At 35.4% G+C, this 20,530-nt stretch overlaps 3 protein-coding genes across 5 annotated transcripts; all 3 read right to left on the reverse strand.

The window, feature by feature from the left end:
• Positions 1–97: 97 nt before the first annotated feature.
• On the reverse strand, positions 98–13,163 carry LOC105786064 (uncharacterized). Of its 3 annotated transcripts, none has more exons than XM_052634406.1 (5): positions 13,013–13,163; positions 12,811–12,912; positions 712–782; positions 578–634; positions 98–485 (listed from the first exon to the last, which is right to left on the reverse strand). In XM_052634406.1, exons 1-5 carry the CDS (start codon positions 13,074–13,076, stop codon positions 306–308), a joined length of 474 nt encoding a protein of 157 aa, XP_052490366.1. In that variant the 5' UTR covers positions 13,077–13,163; the 3' UTR covers positions 98–305. The 3 variants fall into 3 exon arrangements, with proteins under 3 accessions (XP_052490366.1, XP_052490365.1, XP_012467782.1); XM_052634405.1 differs by lacking the exon at positions 712–782 and adding an exon at positions 12,463–12,533 and having other exon boundaries at positions 99–485; XM_012612328.2 differs by lacking the exons at positions 98–485; positions 578–634; positions 712–782 and adding exons at positions 11,779–12,234; positions 12,322–12,384; positions 12,463–12,533.
• On the reverse strand, positions 792–4,209 carry LOC105786063 (potassium transporter 5). Its single transcript, XM_012612325.2, has 9 exons — positions 4,039–4,209; positions 3,738–3,960; positions 3,411–3,659; positions 3,252–3,290; positions 2,917–3,177; positions 2,775–2,827; positions 2,554–2,668; positions 2,208–2,462; positions 792–2,066 (listed from the first exon to the last, which is right to left on the reverse strand). Exons 1-9 carry the CDS (start codon positions 4,207–4,209, stop codon positions 1,003–1,005), a joined length of 2,430 nt encoding a protein of 809 aa, XP_012467779.2. The 3' UTR covers positions 792–1,002.
• A 2,059-nt stretch (positions 13,164–15,222) lies between the features above and the next one.
• Positions 15,223–16,745, reverse strand: LOC105786065 (probable xyloglucan endotransglucosylase/hydrolase protein 10). The gene is made up of 4 exons (XM_012612329.2): positions 16,519–16,745; positions 16,326–16,426; positions 16,055–16,248; positions 15,223–15,963 (listed from the first exon to the last, which is right to left on the reverse strand). Exons 1-4 carry the CDS (start codon positions 16,706–16,708, stop codon positions 15,561–15,563), a joined length of 888 nt encoding a protein of 295 aa, XP_012467783.1. The 5' UTR covers positions 16,709–16,745; the 3' UTR covers positions 15,223–15,560.
• Positions 16,746–20,530: the final 3,785 nt, after the last annotated feature.

Genomic DNA, 20,530 nt, shown 5'->3' on the forward strand with positions numbered 1-20,530 from the left:
GATATTTCACAGTAATGATGCCTATTTTACCCAGCATAAGCCAATAAATTTGTGAATGTGATCAAAGTCCAAGTGAAGATAGTAGTCTTAGCAGGCTTTACAATTAGTCACTGTCATCATCAAATTACAATCTACATATTATCTATGGATATGTGTGATTTATAATCGTTTTACAGTAAAATATTTACGGAAGATGTAACATGTAGCGGCCATTGCCTTGAAGCTTTAGTTGAGCTTATTAGGCTCGAAGCACGCTGTTTAGCAAGGAAGATTTGCTGTGGAGAGGATAGAAAGTTGCACAAACATCATTCCTTATCATCATTACCATCATCATCGCTTTCCTCATCACTGCTATCATCTGATTCCATTTCGCTACTACTACTGCTGCCAGCTACCATAATTGGTGGCTGATTGCCAGCAATTGCAGATTCAGCAGCAGCCAGAGCTTGAGGTATGTGAAGATCAGCTACACCTAACATCAAATCCTGTTTTACAATATGCAACCAAAACATATTAACAAACTCATATACTATTCGATGAGCACAATTCAAGAGAGAGTGATTCAATTTTAATTTACCATTTCAATGACTTCAGAATCATTGAGTACTTCAATATCATATGCTTGAGAATTATTCTACATTATGATAAACAAGAACATAGGTTAGAAATTAAAAAGAGTGTTCACTGATGACAAAATTGACCAAAAAAAACCTTTGCATCAAGCTCCAGCCTTTTATTAGCTTCTGCCATGACTCCCAAGAAATCTTTCACTTTCCCCAAAACTGCAATACTCAAAAAATTTCTTTTGTTTGTTTTAGCATTATATTGAAATTATAGACAAAGTCTAAATAGAAGAAAACAAAATATAAAAGGGTGTCATAAATGTGTAGCAGCATTGCAATTTTAATTTACCCGAAGCAAAGATATATTTTATTGACAAGCTACCACACCATACTTACATATATATTATATGTAAACTCACTCAGCATTTCATCAAGTCCTCTAAATCTCGTATGTCATTCCAACCCTTAGAAGTTTGGCTTGTGGTATCATCATCACTTTCTCCCCTTGCCTGAAGTTTCTCCTCAGAAAATTATAGCCATAATCCACAACCATCCTCTTTGTGTAGGAAGAATTGGGTTTAGCCATCACTTCAGCTTCTCCTAGGAGGTAAATAATTCCTTCATCCTTTGCTTTCTGAACAAATTGAATCTCTTCTTCAGCTCCCAGTATGGGTGGTGCTGGTGATACGATCCCACTCGACGAGTTATTTGATTTGGCCATATTGAATGACTGGATGGAGGCTGAGGAACGACGAGATTGGTTGAGCTGGTTCAGTGTTTCCTCCACAAAAACAGCCCTTCTACTACTTCCTTTGTCTTTGCCTTGATTTACCAGAATATTGGAGCTCTGGGGCGAGTTCTCTACAGCTACGGCCTCTCCTTCAGCCATGAAATATTCATGACGAATGAATTCCTTCAACTTCTCAACCAGTTGTTGCTCAAACTCTACAGGTGTTCCCATGAAATCCTTATAACCATATCTAACAACACAACGGAACATTCGATACTCTCTTGGTTCCACATGTCTGAAGAGAAAACGCTCCTCTGGTGTTACCTTGCTGATTGGAAGTTTCTTAATGGAGACAAAGACTAGAACTGAATGGATAGAAGGAATGCTGGAAATGAAATGAGGAAATATGGGAGGTATGCCTTGAACCAACTCTGAGTACAAAAGACCGATTCCTGGTACCCGGTTTATCTTTGGATCTTCCACCAGTTGCTTAATGTATTCCTTTGAAACTTTATTGTTGAGCTCAAATTCGTATCTTTTTTGGTGCACGTAGTGCCATATTCCCATGATTGTCATTAGGATAAGTGAGAAGACCAGTGGAAGGTAGCCACCTTCAACGAATTTATACAAGACTGATGAGAGATATATGGTCTCTATAGTGCCGAAGAACACACAGAAGAGAGCAATCCATAATATGTTTGTCTTCCATATAACAAGCATGATAAGAGTAACCATACATGTTGTGATCACCATTACAGCTACAACAGCAATTCCTGTAAACCCAAGAGAAATGAAGTGTTATCCTTGATATTAATTTCACTTAACTATAATTCGTATACCCAAATAAACTTCAGAATAAAATTTTAAGTTTTGCATTTCAAATTTGTTGAAATTTGGGTTACGAGCTTAATTACCATATGCGTGACCGATGTTTACTGTGGTTCTGAACCCAACAGTGACTGCAACACAGGCAATCATGAGCATGTAGTTGACTTCTGGTATATAAACCTGCCCCTCATACTCAGTGGAGGTGTGGACCACCTTAACTCTTGGAAAACATCCCAGTGTTAACGACTGAGAGATAATTGAAAATGCTCCTGATATCATAGCTTGGCTTGCAATAATGGAAGCAGCTACCGCTACCACAAATGTTGGCCAATAGAGTGGATCTACATAATATCCAAATAAATTACATTGTTCATCACAAAACTTGTTTTCGAAGCATCCCTTTTCATACTCGTCTTAACAAAAGATGTTTACCTGGAATAGATTTGTAGAAAGTGTCCCCAACGTGTTCAGGGTGTTTTGTGAGGTAGGCAGCTTGGCCACAATATACAGTAAGTAAAGAAGGCAAGGTAATAGTGGAGAAACTAATCTGCAGATCCATGCACAAACAAACAAATTTTGAATAATATATATGTATAACAGTTTCCCATCAAACCATCCTATTTTCCACTGGTTGCATGAAGTAAATAACTTACTTGAACTGCTCGAACACTGAAGTGACCCAGATCAGCAAACATAGCCTCGGTTCCTATTGTCAAATGTCCATACAATTTAGACATAAAAGGGAAGAGTATCAAAATAACAAAAAGATACAAAGTAAAAGCTAGAAGCACTCACCTGTAATGCAAAGTACTACTTCTCCAAGTGATATCCACCCGTTCTTACCGCGTCTTTTGAAGTAACCCACTATATACAACGGATTAAACGCACGTAATACACCCCAACCATATGTGAAGAGGTTGTACAAACCACTACCACTTAGCAAGGTAAACCATAGGCATATGATTGGGGCAAATGAATATCCCAATTTGTCGGTTCCAAATCGTTGAACGCAGAACAGGATGACCAGAATTACCACAGAAATTCCCACCACAGCGTCTGAATATTATTCAATCATTTTACGTCAATACGTGTATTTATGCAAAAAATGGTTGAAGAAGTAAGAGTTATACCTTGCCCCAAGGAATCGATGCCACCAACCGCAGAAAGAACTGTGGAAAAGAAAGAATATTATATTAATGTAAATGAGTAAGAAGTAAAAGGTTAATAAACTCACTGTCTTGATTGAATCAATGGTAGTGACAAATTGTGAGCAGATATGTAGGGAATACCTGAGATAGATGGGGTCAAAACCCCATCACCTATAACCATTGAAGTCGCAAGGATAGTGACCACGAAAATAGCAAGTTTGGCTTTTAAACTGTTCTCCATCTTTCCTCTAATTTTATATGCTCGATTCAACTGGCTGGATGGAGTGTCCAACTGGTAGTTAGACAGCTCTCTATCCTCCGGTTGTTGATTCGGAAGTAAGCTCAGTTTCACATGTCGGCACAACAAAGAATACAGCGCAAACGTTCCACCTGATCAATCATATATATTAACTATGGTAGATAGCGCTGACCGCGTAGCTAGGTAGGAATAACTCTATTTAATTTCACCTTCACCGTTGTCATTGGCTCTCAAGACGAGGAATGCATACTTGAAAAAAGGGATTAGAACTATGGAGTAGATGATGAGGGAAAGAACCGCAATAAGGTTATCTTGGTGACCAATACCGTCAGTGAAAGTACTGGCGTATACATAAAGCGGAGATGTTCCAATATCTCCGTATATCACTCCAATAGACTGAAATGCTAAACTCAACGTCCTCATCCAATCCACCTGTCCAAAATTACATAAAGTAAGCAAAAGCTTGTAGGTTTAGGCAATAAATAAATGAGTGTAGTCCGGAGCGACAACCTTGGAATGGGGGGACTTGGTTGAAGAAAATGAAAGTCTGCCAGCCTCCAAATTGAGAGAATCCACACGGCGCAGCTTGGCCCACGAGAACTTTCGTTCTGTTAGTTGGTTTTTATCAGCTTCTGCTGCTGCCATCTCTATCTCCTCACCTTTCTCCACATTCTCGGCCATACCTGCTTTGTTCTCTTCCATAAGTTGCGATGACGGTGAGAAATGAAGTGAAGGGTTGGCAATTTATTTATAGGCATTTAGTTCAAACGATCTGGATTTAGAATTTGATTTATGAATGAATGGCATAATGCAACATGTGAACAGCATTAATAATTCACTTCTGTAAAAGAATTTATTTATAAAGAAAAAACTTAAATGGGGATTTTAATTTCTATTTATACCTTGATTTCCATCTTGGAAGAGAAGTTCATTTGGAGTTTTTCTCTTTAGCATTTCTTTTCTGGAATATTTTATTATTTTAACATTAAATAATAAATTATTTTGGTTAAGAAAAGTAAAACTACCGTTTAATAATGCAATAATATTAAAGTTAGTTTCCATGCAACAAGTTCAACTACACAGGTGGCCAGGCAGCAAAAGGCACAACATGCAGTCGAGCCTAGCTGTGCAGCAACTGAAGCATAATGCTGCTGTTTTGTTTGTTTTATTTAGTTACTTTTTAATCCTCTTGTAATCTAGTTCATTTTGAACTTAGTAGGTAAATTTTTTATGTTGATTGACTGAAAGATCAGCAAAGCAACATGTACAAGTTAATCTAGCAAGTTTCAATGCAAATTAGTGGTGTTAGGTGGTTGATTAGGTGATAGCTTGTTTGTTTTCCCAAGTTGACTGATATATGTAATGGTTTAATGCCTTATTTTGTTGTTAATGAAAAATTTCAGCCTATTTTTCATTCAAACTCTCTCCATTTTTCCTTTGCTTTTATTTTGTTTTACTTGAAAACCATTTTTCTGCTTTTGTTTCTTCACCAAGCTACGAGGCTTGCTGCTCAAGGAAGCCTAAACCAGCTTGCTTATTGTCCTTTGCACCAACAATTGGTATCTAGAGCTTTTGTCTTAGAGGACCTGTTGCAACAAAACCAAAAATTTGAATGGCTTCTTCAGGATTTTCTCCAGCAGCCCCACCAGTCTTCAATGGGGAAAGTTTTCACCTTTGGATGGTTAAAATGAGGACTTACCTGCATACCTTTGATCTGTGGGAAGTTGTAAACACCGATGCTGAGCCAACACCACTGAGGACCAATCCCACAGTAGCTCGGATCAAACAACATGCTGATGAGAGGACCAAGAGGCACAAAGCCATGTCCTGCATTCAAAATAGTGCCTCAGATGTCATTTTCACCAGAATTATGGCTTGTGAGACACCAAAGCAAGCCTGGGACAAGCTCAAGGAGGAGTTTCAAGGCACAGAGAGGACAAGGCAGCAGCAGCTGTTGAATTTGAGAAGAGACTTTGAAAACTTAAAGATAAGGGAAGAAGAAACTGTGAAGCAGTATGCAAATAGGATCATGGCAGTGGTTAACAGCATAAGGCTCCTTGGTGAGCAATTTGATGAAGCAATGATAGTAGAGAAAGTCCTTTCTACCTTACCTGAAAGGTATGAGGCAAAGATATCCTCTTTAGAGGATTCAAGAGATCTTGCTAGCATCTCTTTGACTGAGCTAATTAACACCTTCTATGCTCAGGAGCAAAGAAGAGCTAGCAGAGTTGAAGACCATCAAGAATGTGTTTTTCAAGCCAAAGCCAGAGAGGCCTCGAGCACCAATGCTAAAAAAGGAAAAAAGTTCTGGAAAAACAGGCCTAAGCCTGATGCAACAAGGAGTAGTGACTTACCCTGCAGGCACTGCAAGTGGCCTGGTCATCCAGAAGAAAGATGCTGGTTTAGACCAGATGCACTATGCCAACATTGCAAGAAGAGAGGGCATGTTGAAAGGGTCTGCAAAAACAAAGGCAAGCCTAAGCAGATTCACTCACAACAGAAAAATGAAGAGGTTTGAGTGGCTAAAGACAGTAGTGACCATGAAGAACAGGTCGTTACTGTGTCCTGCTCATTAGATGATAAAAAGTGCTCAAAAGGCTGGCTATTAGACAGTGATTGTACTAATCACATGTCACCAGATGCATCCATCTTTAAAACTCTGGACAAAAGCTGCAAAACCAAAGTAAAGGTTGGCAATGGTCAGTTCATAAACGCTGAAGGAAAGGGGGATGTGCTGATATGTACTTCCACAGGTGCCAAAGTCATCTCAAGTGTGCTATTAGTGCTTGAGATTGACAGAAAAATTCTCAGCATTGCTCTACTGCTTGAGAAAGGTTATTTAGTTGTGTTCAAGGGAAAACAATGCTAGAATACTGATCCAAGTGGATCAAGCCTCATGACAGTCACTATGACTGGTAAATGCTTCGTAGTCCATTAGCCAAGTGACTCAAAGTCAGCCTACACAGCATCTACTGATGATTTCAAGCTTTGGCACCAAAGGCTTGGACATGCTAACTTCAAATCAATGGCTCAGATGATCAGTGAAGATTTGGCAGAAAACTTCACCAACTCAGTGGAAAATGATGAAGTTTGTGAGCTATGCCAGCTAGGAAAACAAGCAAGACTCCCATTTCCTGCAAATAAAGCATGGAGAGCCTCGAAAAGTTTGCAGCTGGTCCACACTGATGTCTGTGGTCCAATGAAGACTGAATCACTCAATGGAAACAGGTATTTCATTATTTTCATTGATGATTGTTCAAGATATTGTTGGATTTTCTTTTTGAAACATAAGTCTGAAGTAGCTCAAGTATTTATGAAGTTCAAAGCAGCAGTTGAAACAGAAACATGATGCAAATTAAAATGCATAAGATTTGACAATGGGACTGAGTATACCTCAACTCAGTTCCAAGCTTACTGTGATGAAGGAGGCATTAAACATCAGCTGACCAATGTCTACTCACCTCAGCAGAATGAGGTTAGTGAAAGAAAAAATAGAAGCTTGATGAATATGGCCAGGTGTGTTCTATTTGAGAAGAATTTACCCAAAACCATGTGGGCTGAGGCAGTAAATACTGCAATCTATCTTCAGAACAGGCTCCCAACTAAGGCACTTGCTCACAAGACACCTTTTGAAGCATGGTTCGGATTCAAGCCATCATTGGCTTACTTGAAAGTCTTTGGTTGTTTGTGATATGCTCAAATACCAGCTGTGAAGAGAGATAAGCTGTCAAAAAGGGCCCAACCAGGTATCCTAATAGGCTATAGTTCAGTCAAGAAAGGCTACAGGATTCTAAATCCTTCAACAAACAAAATTCAGGTGAGCAGAGATATGGCCTTTGATGAAAAGAGGTGTTGGAATTGGAAAAGAAATGAGCCAGAAGCTATTCCAGAAGAGCTAATGGCTGATCAGACTGAACCTGATCAGTTTGGTCCTCAAATGGACATTGATGATGTGCCTGTCAGAGGCACAAGACTCTTGGATGAAATTTATGAGAGGGCACAAGTTGCTACAGTTGAACCAAGCAGTTTTGAAGAAGCAGAGGCAGATGAAGGTTGGAAGCAGGCTATGGTTGATGAAATCAACATGATTCAGAAGAATCAAACATGGGAGCTGGTTGAAAAGCCTGCTAAAAACAAGACCATTGGAGTAAAATGGGTCTATCGAGCCAAACAGAATGCTGATGGCAGTCTGAACAAGCTAAAAGCTAGGCTTATTATTAAAGGCTTCAGCCAAAGGTATGGTCTAGACTACATGGAGACTTTTGCACCAGTAGCTAGGCTTGAAATAGTCAGAATGTTAGTTGCTTTGGCTGCACAAAACCTATGGACCATTCAGCAGTTAGATGTGAAGTAAGCATTTCTTAATGGATTCCTAGAAGAAGAAATTTACATTGACCAGCCTCAGGATTTGTTGTTTCTGGGAAGGAACAAATGGTGTACAGGCTTAAAAAGGCCTTATATGGCTTGAAGCAAGCTCCTAGAGCTTGGTATGCTCGAATTGACTCATATTTGCTCAGTTTGGGATTTGAGAGAAGTGTTAGTGAACCAACACTTTATGTCAAGAAGAATCAAGCTGAAACACAGCTCATCTTATCCCTTTATGTTGATGATCTCTTGGTGACAGGAGGAGACAAGAATATGCTGGTTGACTTCAAGAACAAAATGATAAAGATGTTTGAAATGTCTGATTTAGGCAAAATGAATTACTTCCTTGGAATGGAGGTGATGCAAACTGAAAAAGAAATCTTTCTCAGTCAGAGATCCTTTGCTATTGAGATTCTAGATAAGTTTTCTATGAAGAACTGCAAGCCAACTAGCACACCGATGGCTGTTGGGATGAAACTATCGAGACAAGGAATTGGTGAGCCAGTTTGTGAGACAATGTATAAAATCTTATTGGTAACCTGCTGTATTTGGCAGCAACCAGGCGCGATATCATGTTTGCTGTTAGTGTGCTGTCAAGATTTATGAATTATTGCAATGACCAGCACTTTCAAGCAACTAAAAGAGTCATGAGGTACATCAAAGGCACCATTGGCCATGGTGTGTTATTCAAAAGGGCTGAAAGCTTGAGGCTAACAGGCTATGCTGACAGTGACTGGGCTGGTTCGTGTGATGATATGAAAAGCACTTCTGGATATGCTTTTAGCCTTGGCTCAAACATGTTTTGTTGGAGTTCAAAGAAGCAAAACCTTGTAGCACAGTCAACAGCAGAAGCTGAATATGTTGCTGCTGCAGGTGCAGTAAATCAAGCCATATGGCTTAGAAAAATCCTAGTTGACTTAAACCAACATCAAGAAGGGGCAACAGAGATTTACTATGATAACAAGTCTGCTGTTGCAATTGCAAAGAATCCTGTTTTCCATGGTAGAACGAAGCACTTTAATATCAAGCTACATGTTATAAGGGAAATGGAGCAAGCTCATGAAATAGAGCTGATTCATTGCAATTCAGAAGAGCAAATTGCAGATATTTTCACCAAGGCACTCAATATGTCAAGGTTCATAAAATTGAGGAAGCAGCTAGGAGTTACAAGCATGGAAACTAAGGAGGAGTGTTGAAGTTAGTTTCCATGCAACAAGTTGAACTACAAAGGTGGCCATGCAGCAGAAGGCACAACATGCAGTCGAGCCTAGCTCTGCGACAAGAATCAAGCATAATGTCATTGTTTTGTTTGTTTTATTTAGTTACTTTTTAATCCTCTTGTAATCTAGTTCATTTTGATCTTAGTAGGTAAATGTTTTATGTTATTGACTAAAAGATCAGCAAAGCAACATGTACAAGTTAATCTAGCAAGTTTCAATGCAAATTAGTGGTGTTAGGAGGTTGATTAGGTGATAGCTTGTTTGTTTTCCCAAGTTGACTGATACATGTAATGGCTTAATGCCTTATTTTGTTGTTAATGAAAAATTTCAGCCTGTTTTTCGTTCAAACTCTCTCCATTTTTCCTTTGCTTTTATTTTGTTTTACTTGAAAACCATTTTTCTGCTTTTGTTTCTTCACCAAGCTACGAGGCTTGCTGCTTAAGGAAGCCTAAACCAGCTTGCTTATTGTCCTTTGCACCAACAAATAAGATAATATAAAATAAGTTGGTACTATCTTTTGAATTTACAAAAGAATTTATTTATATCCATGTAAATTTAATATGATTTCATGATTAGTGTTGTACATAAGTTGAATTTATTATAAACGTGTTTAAATATTAATCATATATAAAACTATATCGATATAAATAGATTTCTTTTCAATAAAATAATTTTTTGTCAGATAAAATTAGTAAAACTCAATAATATATTGCTGATGTATGCTAAGTCTAAAATAAAAATATGATAAATTAATGTCACTCTATTTTCTTTTTCCTTCTCTTTCCAAATCAATGTACAACGTTAGACATATTATTTTAATAAATTAGTGTTGGAAGGGGTGATCCTACATATGTCCTACGTTGTACCAGGTAAGTGCTCCCGCCCCTCCTCAGCCCCTCTTTGGCTAGTATATGGGCAGCTACCATCTGTCTGATCAGGTATAACTCTTCCTTCTTCAACTATTTTTTGCCTGCATAAAATTAAACACGTATCGACGTAAAAATGGTTGAATAATAGTCAGACGTTGTGGTGAGAATTTCTGTGGTAATTTTGGTCATCCTATTCTGCGTTCAACGATTTGGAACTGACAAATTGGGATATTCATTTGCCCCAATCATATGCCTGTGGTTGAACTTGCTAAGTGGTATTTTTTTGTATGGTTAGGGTGTATTCCGTGTGTTTAATCCGTTGTGTATAGTGGCTTACTTCAAAAGACGCGGTAAGAACGGGTGGATATCACTTGGAGGAGTTGTACTTTGCATTACCGGTGAGTGCTTCAAGCTTTTACTTTATATCCTTTTGTTATTTTGATACCCTTCCCTTTTATATGTAAATTGTATGAACCGAGGCTATGTTTGCTGATCTGGGTTACTTCTGTGTTCGAGCAGTTCAAGTAAGTTATTTACTTCATGCAACCAGTGGAAAATAGGATGGTTTGATTGGAAACATTTGTTTGTTTGTGCATGAACATCTTTACCCGACTCTTCATTACCATTTTTATGGCACCTTATTTCCTTTTCTCAGTGATCAATAGTTTGCATTTGCAGCATTTTATTTTTTTTCTTAATATATGTTATAAATTTCTATATTTTTGTAAATTCTTTTTATTTACATTTTAGATTTCAAAATCCAAGTCTAACTATTAACACTGTTAAAATTATTTTATCAAATTCAGATTTATTATAAAATTATTTTTTAATTACATAATTAGCAAGTGAGTATTTTTTTGTACTTTAAAATGTCGCATTAACAGATTTAACAAAATAAAAAAAACAGTGTTAATAACTAAATTTAAAATGACTAAATTTTTAAAAATAAAAATACAAAAGCTAAATGTCAATTTTATGAAGAATATAAAGACTGATGGTATAATTTTACCTTTTATTTTTCAAATTTGGGAAAAAAATACTCAATGCTTGATACAGAAAATGATAATAATTTAGTTCAATTGTTATTCACGCCAAACTCATTTATTATTGTCTTTTCTAGTCATTTTTTATTTATAGGGTGGAAGTATTGTATGCACTTTCCAACAGTAGAAGTGTACAGGTGAGTGCTTCCAGCTTTTACTTTATATCTTTTTGTTATTTTGATACCCTTCCCTTTTATGTCTAAATTGTATGGACATTTCACAGTAATGATGCCTATTTTATCCAGCATATGCCAATAAAATTGTAAATGTGATCAAAGTCCAAGTGAAGATAGTAGTCTTAGCAGGCTTTACAATTAGTCACTGTCATCATCAAACTACAATCTACATATTATCTATGGATATGTGTGATTTATAATCGTTTTACAGTAAATTATTTACGGAAGTTGTAACATGTAGTGGCCATTGCCTTGATGCTTTAGTTGAGCTTATTGGGCTCGAAGCACGCAGTTTAGCAAGGAAGATTTGCTGTGGAGAGGATAGAAAGTTGCACAAACATCATTCCTTTTTTTTACAAATCACCGTCTATATTGTATGCACCCAAAGAATAAAAAAGTTGGGGTTTAGTTTAGCGTTAATTTTATCAAATTAATTGTCTCAAGATACTTGAAACATCTCCATCCATTTCACTTGTTCAACTAAATCTGGTTTCTGAGAATTCTACAAATGCTGCACCAGATGTTCACTACTGATTTTAGCATTGGAAATTGAGGGTGATTGCTTTAAAACTGGAAGTTGGCACCAATTTAACTTGCATCTCAATGATTCACTTTGCGGTCAAAATTTAATACAAGGACAACAACACTAGCAGGAAACTTCAACAGGTCTTTTGAGATTCTTCGGAATATGATGGTTCAGAAATTTTTACATTACTTCTTGACCAATCAAAAAATATTGTTTTCAAGAGAGCTCAACTATCCTCGTCCGCTTCTTTGATCGACTTTTCCCCGTTGCTTCACGGACAGCATCCTCTTTGACCGTGTTGGATGTTTCATGTTCGGTTGGACAAGATGTTTCCTTATCATCATTACCATCATCATCGCTTTCCTCATCACTGCTATCATCTGATTCCGTTTCGCTACTACTACTGTTGCCAGCTACCATAATTGGTGGCTGATTGCCAGCAATTGCAGATTCAGCAGCAGCCAGAGCTTGAGGTGTGTGAAGATCAGCTACACCTAACATCAAATCCTGTTTTACAATATGCAACCAAAACATATTAACAAACTCATATACTATTCGATGAGCACAATTCAAGAGGTTCAATTTTAATGTTACCATTTCAATGACTTCAGAATCATTCCCATTGAGTACTTCAATATCATATGCTTGAGAATTATTCTACATTATGATAAACAAGAACATAGGTTAGAAATTAAAAAGAGTGTTTACTGATGAAAAATTTGACAAAAAAAAAACCTTTGCATCAAGCTCCAGCCTTTTATTAGCTTCTGCCATGACTCCCAAGAAATCTTTCACTTTCCCCAAAACTGCAATACTCAAAAGAAGATTTCAGCACAAAGCAGAAGCTTCCATATTCTAATGCCAATGAAACACGTAATTATCTCTAAACAGGCTGGACCTCTCATAATTCTGCCTACAATTCAAAGTTTTCTTTAACAGTCCTCAAGCCCGAAACAATGATCATAATTCCATTCCCGAATCACATACTATCAGTTTCAGATTCTTTAAAAGCTGTATATATGTTTAGCATAAAAAATGGTACAAAATAACTACTTCAAAAAAGAAAGATGGAAGAAAGTTTACCTTGGCTTTTAGGAAAAGGAGTGAAGGGGGGTTTCTTGGAAGAATCAGGTTCATGATTTTGAGGTTCCGAGTCCTTTTTCTTACAAACAAGTAGAGCGGATTCTGTTGAACATGTAAAACCCTCAAACACACTCGCACAGATAATGAAATTTCAATGGCTAGAAAACAAAGTTAGCATAAATTTAGATAGGAGCTTAGTTACCTAAGGGTGAAGAAGAGTATTTATGGTGTTCAAACCGTAGAAGATCTTTGCTTGAGCTTCCCATCTCTATATTTCGTTGAGAAACAACCGGTTCCTTGCTCCGTCGCAGCCTATAGGGTTTATGTAAACTAGAGTTTGAGCTTCTGTTACTTTTGTTCTCTTTTAACATGACCAAAGAAGTGGGAAGTGTTTTGGGCTTTATCCACTTTTATTAAATGGACCAGCCCTAAGCCTTTTTCAGGTTGGGCTTAAACTCCCTTCTAATTTATTTACTGTGATGCTCCTTTCATTCGGTTTTAAAAACTTTAATTTTTTGGTGTTTAAAATAGGATAAACTCTCTAATTAGTTAATTAACTTTTTATTTTCTATTTTAGTCACTAATCTATAATTTTTTCAATTTAATCACTAAACTATCCAAATTTGTTTTTACTGTTAAGTTTGAAACAACTAAAAGATGTTATAAACTAAAAGAATGGCCAATGTTTATCCAACTATAAAATTTTCTAATTTAGTCATCATGTCGTTAAGTTGATAACGAAAGTTTAAAGTAAATTTTTATTGGTCTAATAATAAATTTAGCCCTTCAATATTTATGTTTTCTATCAATTTAATCTTAATTCTAAAATCAATAAATTTAACCCTCAATATTTACCAAATTTATCAATTTAATCCTAATTATTGGCTTTTTTCTCTCTCTCTCTACCTATTCTTTTATGCTCTTAGCCAATATTATTCAATGCAGGAAAATTTAAAAGTTTCCAATCTCCTATACCAGAAAGATCTTAAGTTATTGATAAAATTTTTTAACACTTTAGACTAAACGATGCTTATCTAACACAAAAAATTTCAAAGATTTTTAGTTTTCGATGATAAAAGATCATAAATTATTGGAAAGTTTTTTATATATAATCTTTTATGTTAAAATAGTGGTTCTCTAATGCTCAAAAACCATGGTGGTCGGTTCCATACCGGTTCTGGTCATATCAATCGGTTCATACCGTTCCAATGCTAAACTGAAACAACCAACACTCTTTTTTGTGCCAATGAAAATTCTAGTCCATATCAGTTGCACTAGCTTCTTTCGATCTATTCCGATCACACTAGTTGAAACATGATGCACCAGTCGATGCATAAATAATATAAAAATATATTTTTTAATTATTTACTATCTTGTTAAAGATTTAATTGGGATGTGACCGATCAAAAAAGACTTTATCGAAATGTAAAAATTTTAAAAAAAAATTATGGACATACTTTCACATTTAATATATAATAATATATAATAATAAAAAACCGGTCACCCGATATCAAAGAAAAAATCTCCACTCGCCATTCAGCTTCTTTTATAAATAGAGAGAAGTTAAATCTCTAAAATTTGATGATTGGTTTTATTATTAATTTTGGATTTATTTAAATGATATATATATATATATATATTTTTGAGATTTGAGTCATTTATATAATTGATGAATATTTTATATTTAAAATTTATGTAGTATCATCCATTTGATATTTGTAAATATATTTATATACATATATTAAATATTTTTTTAAAAATATTGATAAATTCAAAATGATACACCGAAGCAAACTAGTACCGATACATACCAATTCCAATAGGAAAACAATGCGCCCACTAATGTGGTACTGACTCCCTTGTCAAAAACTCAAATATTACTATTATAAAAAAAATCATTGAAAAAACTAGTAAGAAATTATTATCAAATACTAGTAATGTTTAGGACTATGTTTATTTATTTCTTTAGAGTTCATATTAAACTAATACAACGTATAAGTATTGAATGGCAAAATTTGTTATTAGGTCAATAAAAAAAATCACGTCAAACTTCTATTGTCAACTTAACAGAATGGTAACTAAAAAATCTAATTTCGAAAACTTTAGTGACATCGAAAAATTTTTATAGTTGGGTGACCAAAATAAAAATATTTTCATAGTTAGGTGACCATTCATATAGTTTATAACAATCACATCGTCCAACCATTTCAGACTTAATCACATAATGACAAAAAAACTGAATTCGGATAATTTAGTGATCAAATTGAAAATTTTCATAATTCGGTGACGAAAATAGAAACACGAGAAAATTTCAGTGACTAATTAAGTAGTTTACCTAGTAAAATATCATGGCGTTGATATGCCTGCAAAGGGCGAAAAAGCCCAAGAATTTGCATTTTACCCGTTGCTAAATGCATAAGAAAAGGCCGAATGTTGAATTAAGATAATTGTTCATCGACATTTTACCATTTAAATGATTTGTTGCATTTACTGCAGGGAATCTGGCTAGAAACTTGACCAATATATTGAACATTGTCAGCCCAGTGGGGACAGCTAGTGCATAAAAAGTTCCAATACCTTACTTTCAATCTACTGATAAAGATGATGTTAAGCATTGAAGCCCTAGGCTTGGAGGCTGGGAAAGTTTCTATACATACTAATAGTTCATTAGAGTATAAGTATCATGAAAGAAAAATCTGCAACAATTAAAGCCAATGAACCGATTTGAAAACTATCTATTACATTTTGTATTAGTACTTGGGAAGGAAGCATTCCTTGGGAAGATTATTTTGGAATCTTTGGTTATCTTGGCAATAATCATAAACCATGTGGTACTTCCTCACCCATTTGAACCATCTATTCTGTACCCTGGTTAGAGTGCTAAAACTGCGTTTGTTCCACCAGTTGGCTGAGCTATCTGCCCTACAAAACCTTGGATTTCCTTTCCAAACACAGGCATCAATGGTGTAATTCTTGAATGAAGCTATGAAAGGACTCTTTGACCAATCAATTTTGTCTAATCCCCCGCGTGTCGCCCAGCTGTCCCCATTCCATAGGCTGGTTTTTATGCTCATTGGCTGCCACCTAGGATATGCCACTCCCTTGTCTGCATGGTTTCTATATAATCTAATAGGAATTGAATCTATCATAAACCTGAAATATAGATGAACATAATATCATCGGTGATGATTGATGAAACAAAGTACAAAAATATGTGTTATCTTCTAAAGGACAACCAACTTACACAATTTGATGAAGATTCCATAGTATGGAATATGTATGGAAGTCCTCTGTTGGATCAAACCATAAATAAATCCTCTCTTCACGGTTGTCGAAACCATCAACATAGATATTTGTTTGCACTATATATGGCTGGCCACTCAGATTGCCAAGAAACTCAAAATCTATCTCATCTCGATTAGGTTGATCCGATGCCAACTGCAATGTCAAAGCAATTTGGTTTATCGAATTACACAATAAATTAGAAACACCGAAATGAAGGGGAAATTGCTTACATAGTAGGCCAACACTGTCCCTGCTGAGTTCCCTGGCACTAGTTTAATTTGCATGTCTATTTGACCAAATAAGAACATTTGGGTTGATGCAAAACCAGATCCTGTATCAATTACAACAAATGTATAAGTATATGAAAACCAAAAAGAAAAAAAAAATGAAAGAATAGGAAGTTGTCTCTTGTTGCCATCATACCAGATACTTGATCAAGTTTCAGGCTTCTTTCCCTGCCATTAGATGAAGTGTTTACATGATCAGGAGCCCACATCACGAAGAAGTCTTTGTTGAAATCTCCGGTGGAAACAACCGAAGCTACTGAAACTTGAAAGACATTCAAGATAAGAAGGCTGATAACTAAGGCCCTGCATTTCAAACAGTTATTCATGGCTCTATTGACCCAAGGCTACAATATGGAAAGACAGGTTGTTGCATTGTATATATATATTGCATGGGATTATACAACAAAAGTATAAACAGGGAGGCAATGTTTGGTGGAATATCTTTCGGAGGAAGCAAAGAGGAATGTGAGGCTATTAGAATGTTGCAAGATGAGTTCTTAAAGGGATTGTTGTTTAAATTTCTATTAGAATGTGCTGTGAGCAGTGTAAAAATTAACTTTTCTTTTTAGTGACTCAATAAATTACTTGTATAGCAAGGTTTATCCATATTCTCTAAGACTACCAATTAACCTGTTCCCCCCCCCCCCTTTGGTGAATCATTGGATATAAACTAGAGCATTGCGGTCATTTAGGTAAAAGTAGTAAGCTTTGGGAAAACCCTCAGGCCTTCTTAACAAGAACCTTTTCAGCTGTTTTATCCTTAGCAGAAGAAAGTTTAGGAAGATAAAGAAACTGACAAAGAAATTTGCTTTCTTTCTCCTGGGTTTTTCTATTTGAAATAACTTTGTCTTTCAAGATACCTTTTTTTTTTTGTAGCACACATGCAAAGACTTTTGACTTTGGAGTTTATTCCTTACCTCCTTTTGTTGGGTGTATATGGTTTAATTATTCCTGTGGATTATCTTCAAAGCAAATTTAACCAAAGCAGAACATAAGAAAAATCATTAATATTACTACGAGCTGATTGATCCAGTAAGCTTTTTTTGTTATTGTTGTTGTTAATATTGTCTTTGAGAAGATTTGGCATCATAAATTTCAAATGCTTTATTTGTTGGCTAACTCAACTGTTCCTTAAACCCGAATTCAAATGATGGCATGTTTACAATAAATCACCCAATTACAAAATACCCTTCTTTTCACCTGTCAAGTAGCAGATGAATTCCAATCAAGTAATTAAAGTGGCCATTACCGCCTCAGCCACCTCAAGGCGAGGTGACTTCAATCAGACGAGCGGTTTGTGTGCTTTTCAGGTGCCTTTTTTGCAAAGTCGGGCGCAAAAAAAGCGCATTTCACTATAGAGCCATTCCATTATCTTTATTTGTTTTTTTTTTTTTTACTTTTAAAAGAAAAATATAATAAAATATAACAAGTGACTTTTTTAATTAATTATTCACAAAATTTTATTATATAAAAACCTAGTTAACTCTTAAAAGTTAAGAATTTTGGGGAGAAGAGAAGGAAATTTAAAGCTAGATTCTAATGCTGATATTTAATTTCGTTTTTATTGTGTTTTATTTTACAATACATTAAGTAATTTAATAAATTTAAACTACTGAAGAATGTTTTAAATTTATATATTGAATTATATTTGTTGAGCAATATTTCTCATGTTGTATTAAATGAAATACAGGGGATATTTATACACAATTTCTACTATTACTACTATTACAACTCACAATAGGGCTCATTGTTTTGCCATGACCTTTGGGCCAAGGGTACTGACATTCCCTGTCCCTGGTGTTGGCATTCTTTGAACCTCATTTGGTTTATTGGATGCTTGTCTGTGAAGCACTCGATCCTTTCTGACCCTAGGACTGACTCTCCCAACAAACCTCACACCTGCCAGTCACAAGGGGAGGTCCTCTTCGCAGACATGGCTCGCGACCTCATCTCTACGAGGTTTATGCAAGCTCCCTCTTGCGACCTTGTTTGCGCGAGGCTTACGCAAGCTATCTTTGCGAACATCTTGCATTCCTGTGAGGTCCTCAGCTGACTATACCTGTAGGCGAACATTCATCTTCCAGGTCGGGTTTATCCGGGTCGAAGGTCCAGATCCTATCAGTCATTTGGACAATTGGTTCCCAAATCCTGGCAATATTATAATTTATCTTTCTTTTACTAATTAATTAATATTTATTAACTATATGTATCACTTACATATGTTTTTATATGCATATTACATTTATATTTATATACTTGCAGCTAGATTTACTCAGACAATTGATTTTTTTTGCACCTTGCACCTCAAGTTATATAGATGTCTTAGTTCCGAAGCTTTTGACAACATTAATGTATACATAAAATTTTGATCTTAATTTAATTGTACATATTTACATAAATGAATATATACAATATTTCTTATATTGGATTAATATAATTATTTGTGTGTGCAATATATCAACGTAAAATTGTGCTAATTCAATAATGTTAGTGATTTCGAAAATTAAATCAAATAAAAAATTGAACAAAAATAAAGTTCACATATGATATTGCACATTGAATCAAAGTATGTATAGTTTTGATGTTTATCCATATTAAAAATTATAATATTTGAGATTAATTTTTATTTTAAAAAATTAAAATTAAAACTTTATTATCAATATAATCATTGATTTTATTTAAGCTAATTTTATATACAACTCTATTTCCAAAAAGTTATTTGCGTTTTTAATATGAAAACTTATTTCCCATAACAAAATGTACTTATATTATTTTCCACCTAATACAAAAAATATAAACAACATTTTCTATAAATTATTTTCCTTTAAACAAAAACACCCTAAAATTGATAACCGATTGAATAACACGATGAAGCCAAATAAGCAAACTACATAATCCAAAAACTAAACAAATGGACTTGGTTCCATAAAATCGATTCAATTTATTCAATTAATTCTCTTTTTGGCTCACCCTTGCTTGGAGGATTCATCCCTATGATGGAAAAGTTGGACGAAAAAGGCAGCGGTCTCGGGCTTCCCTCGAAGGTGACAATGAAAGCTTTTGTTGTGAACCATTGCCAACGATTGCAATGGCTTCTGTGTCTAAGGATCGCATCGAGTTGTTTTTATGTGCATGAAATTGTTGTATAACGTGAACCCATTAAGTAACCATTGTGACTGTCAACAAACACTAGAGGATTGTTGCTGATTGCTAGTCTCTAGTAACATGAATATATGTCTCCTTACAAACCCTCATTCAATCCCTTTTTAAATGCTTGACAGAATGGAATTACACACCTATGTCTGACGGCGAAAAAGAAGCTTAGATAATGTCTTGGTACTTCCAGAGTAAATTGCCTAGCCTTTGGTTGTCGATTGCAATTTCTGAGAGATATTTGCATGTCATGAATTGATTTAACCGCTGAAACCAGTAAAGACGTTAACTTGAATGCCCAATATTCTGACAGTGAGGCTGCCATGATCTTTTGTGTCTAATCTTTATCAAAATTTTACAGGTCATTTGTTGAAGGAGATCTAATTGGTTATAACAGTATAAGGTGCAATATTCAATCTCAAAGGAGTACCATACATGAGGAAAGCGAGGGAAGAAGCTCATAGTTTTGAAATTAGTGAGATTGGTATTCAAATTTTTGAGGTAGTTGATGCAGGCTCAAGTTAATATTAGATCTAAATTTTCATCTCTTGCAAAGTACGATATTTCATAAGAATGAAAGACAAAAAGATGAACCCATCTTGGGAGTTGATTTATCAACCCAAAAATGGAAATTTTACAGCAACAAGAAACTAAAAGAAAAGGGAAATACCAAAACCCAGAAACAAAAAAATTAATTTGGGAAACATATTTCATGCCTCCCTTCATCCTTGCACCTCCGCGGCCCCATAGAAACCGGTCAACCTCCAAGTTATGTTTATCTTTATTGGATAAAAGAAATTAAAAATAAGGTTATGTTTCTCAAATTTTAAATTTTTGTTCTCATCGAGGAATGGGTAGATTTCATTTACTTGTTTCACTTGATGAATAGTTTTTGGGTAAACTATCAAAATAGTCACTTTTGTTTGCCTTAGGTTACATTTTAGTCACTTATGTTTGAAATGTTACGTTTTAGTCACTTACGTTATCGTGTTGTA

Source organism: Gossypium raimondii, chromosome 1, assembly GCF_025698545.1.
Source record: "Gossypium raimondii isolate GPD5lz chromosome 1, ASM2569854v1, whole genome shotgun sequence".
NCBI classification, from domain to species: domain Eukaryota; kingdom Viridiplantae; phylum Streptophyta; class Magnoliopsida; order Malvales; family Malvaceae; genus Gossypium; species Gossypium raimondii.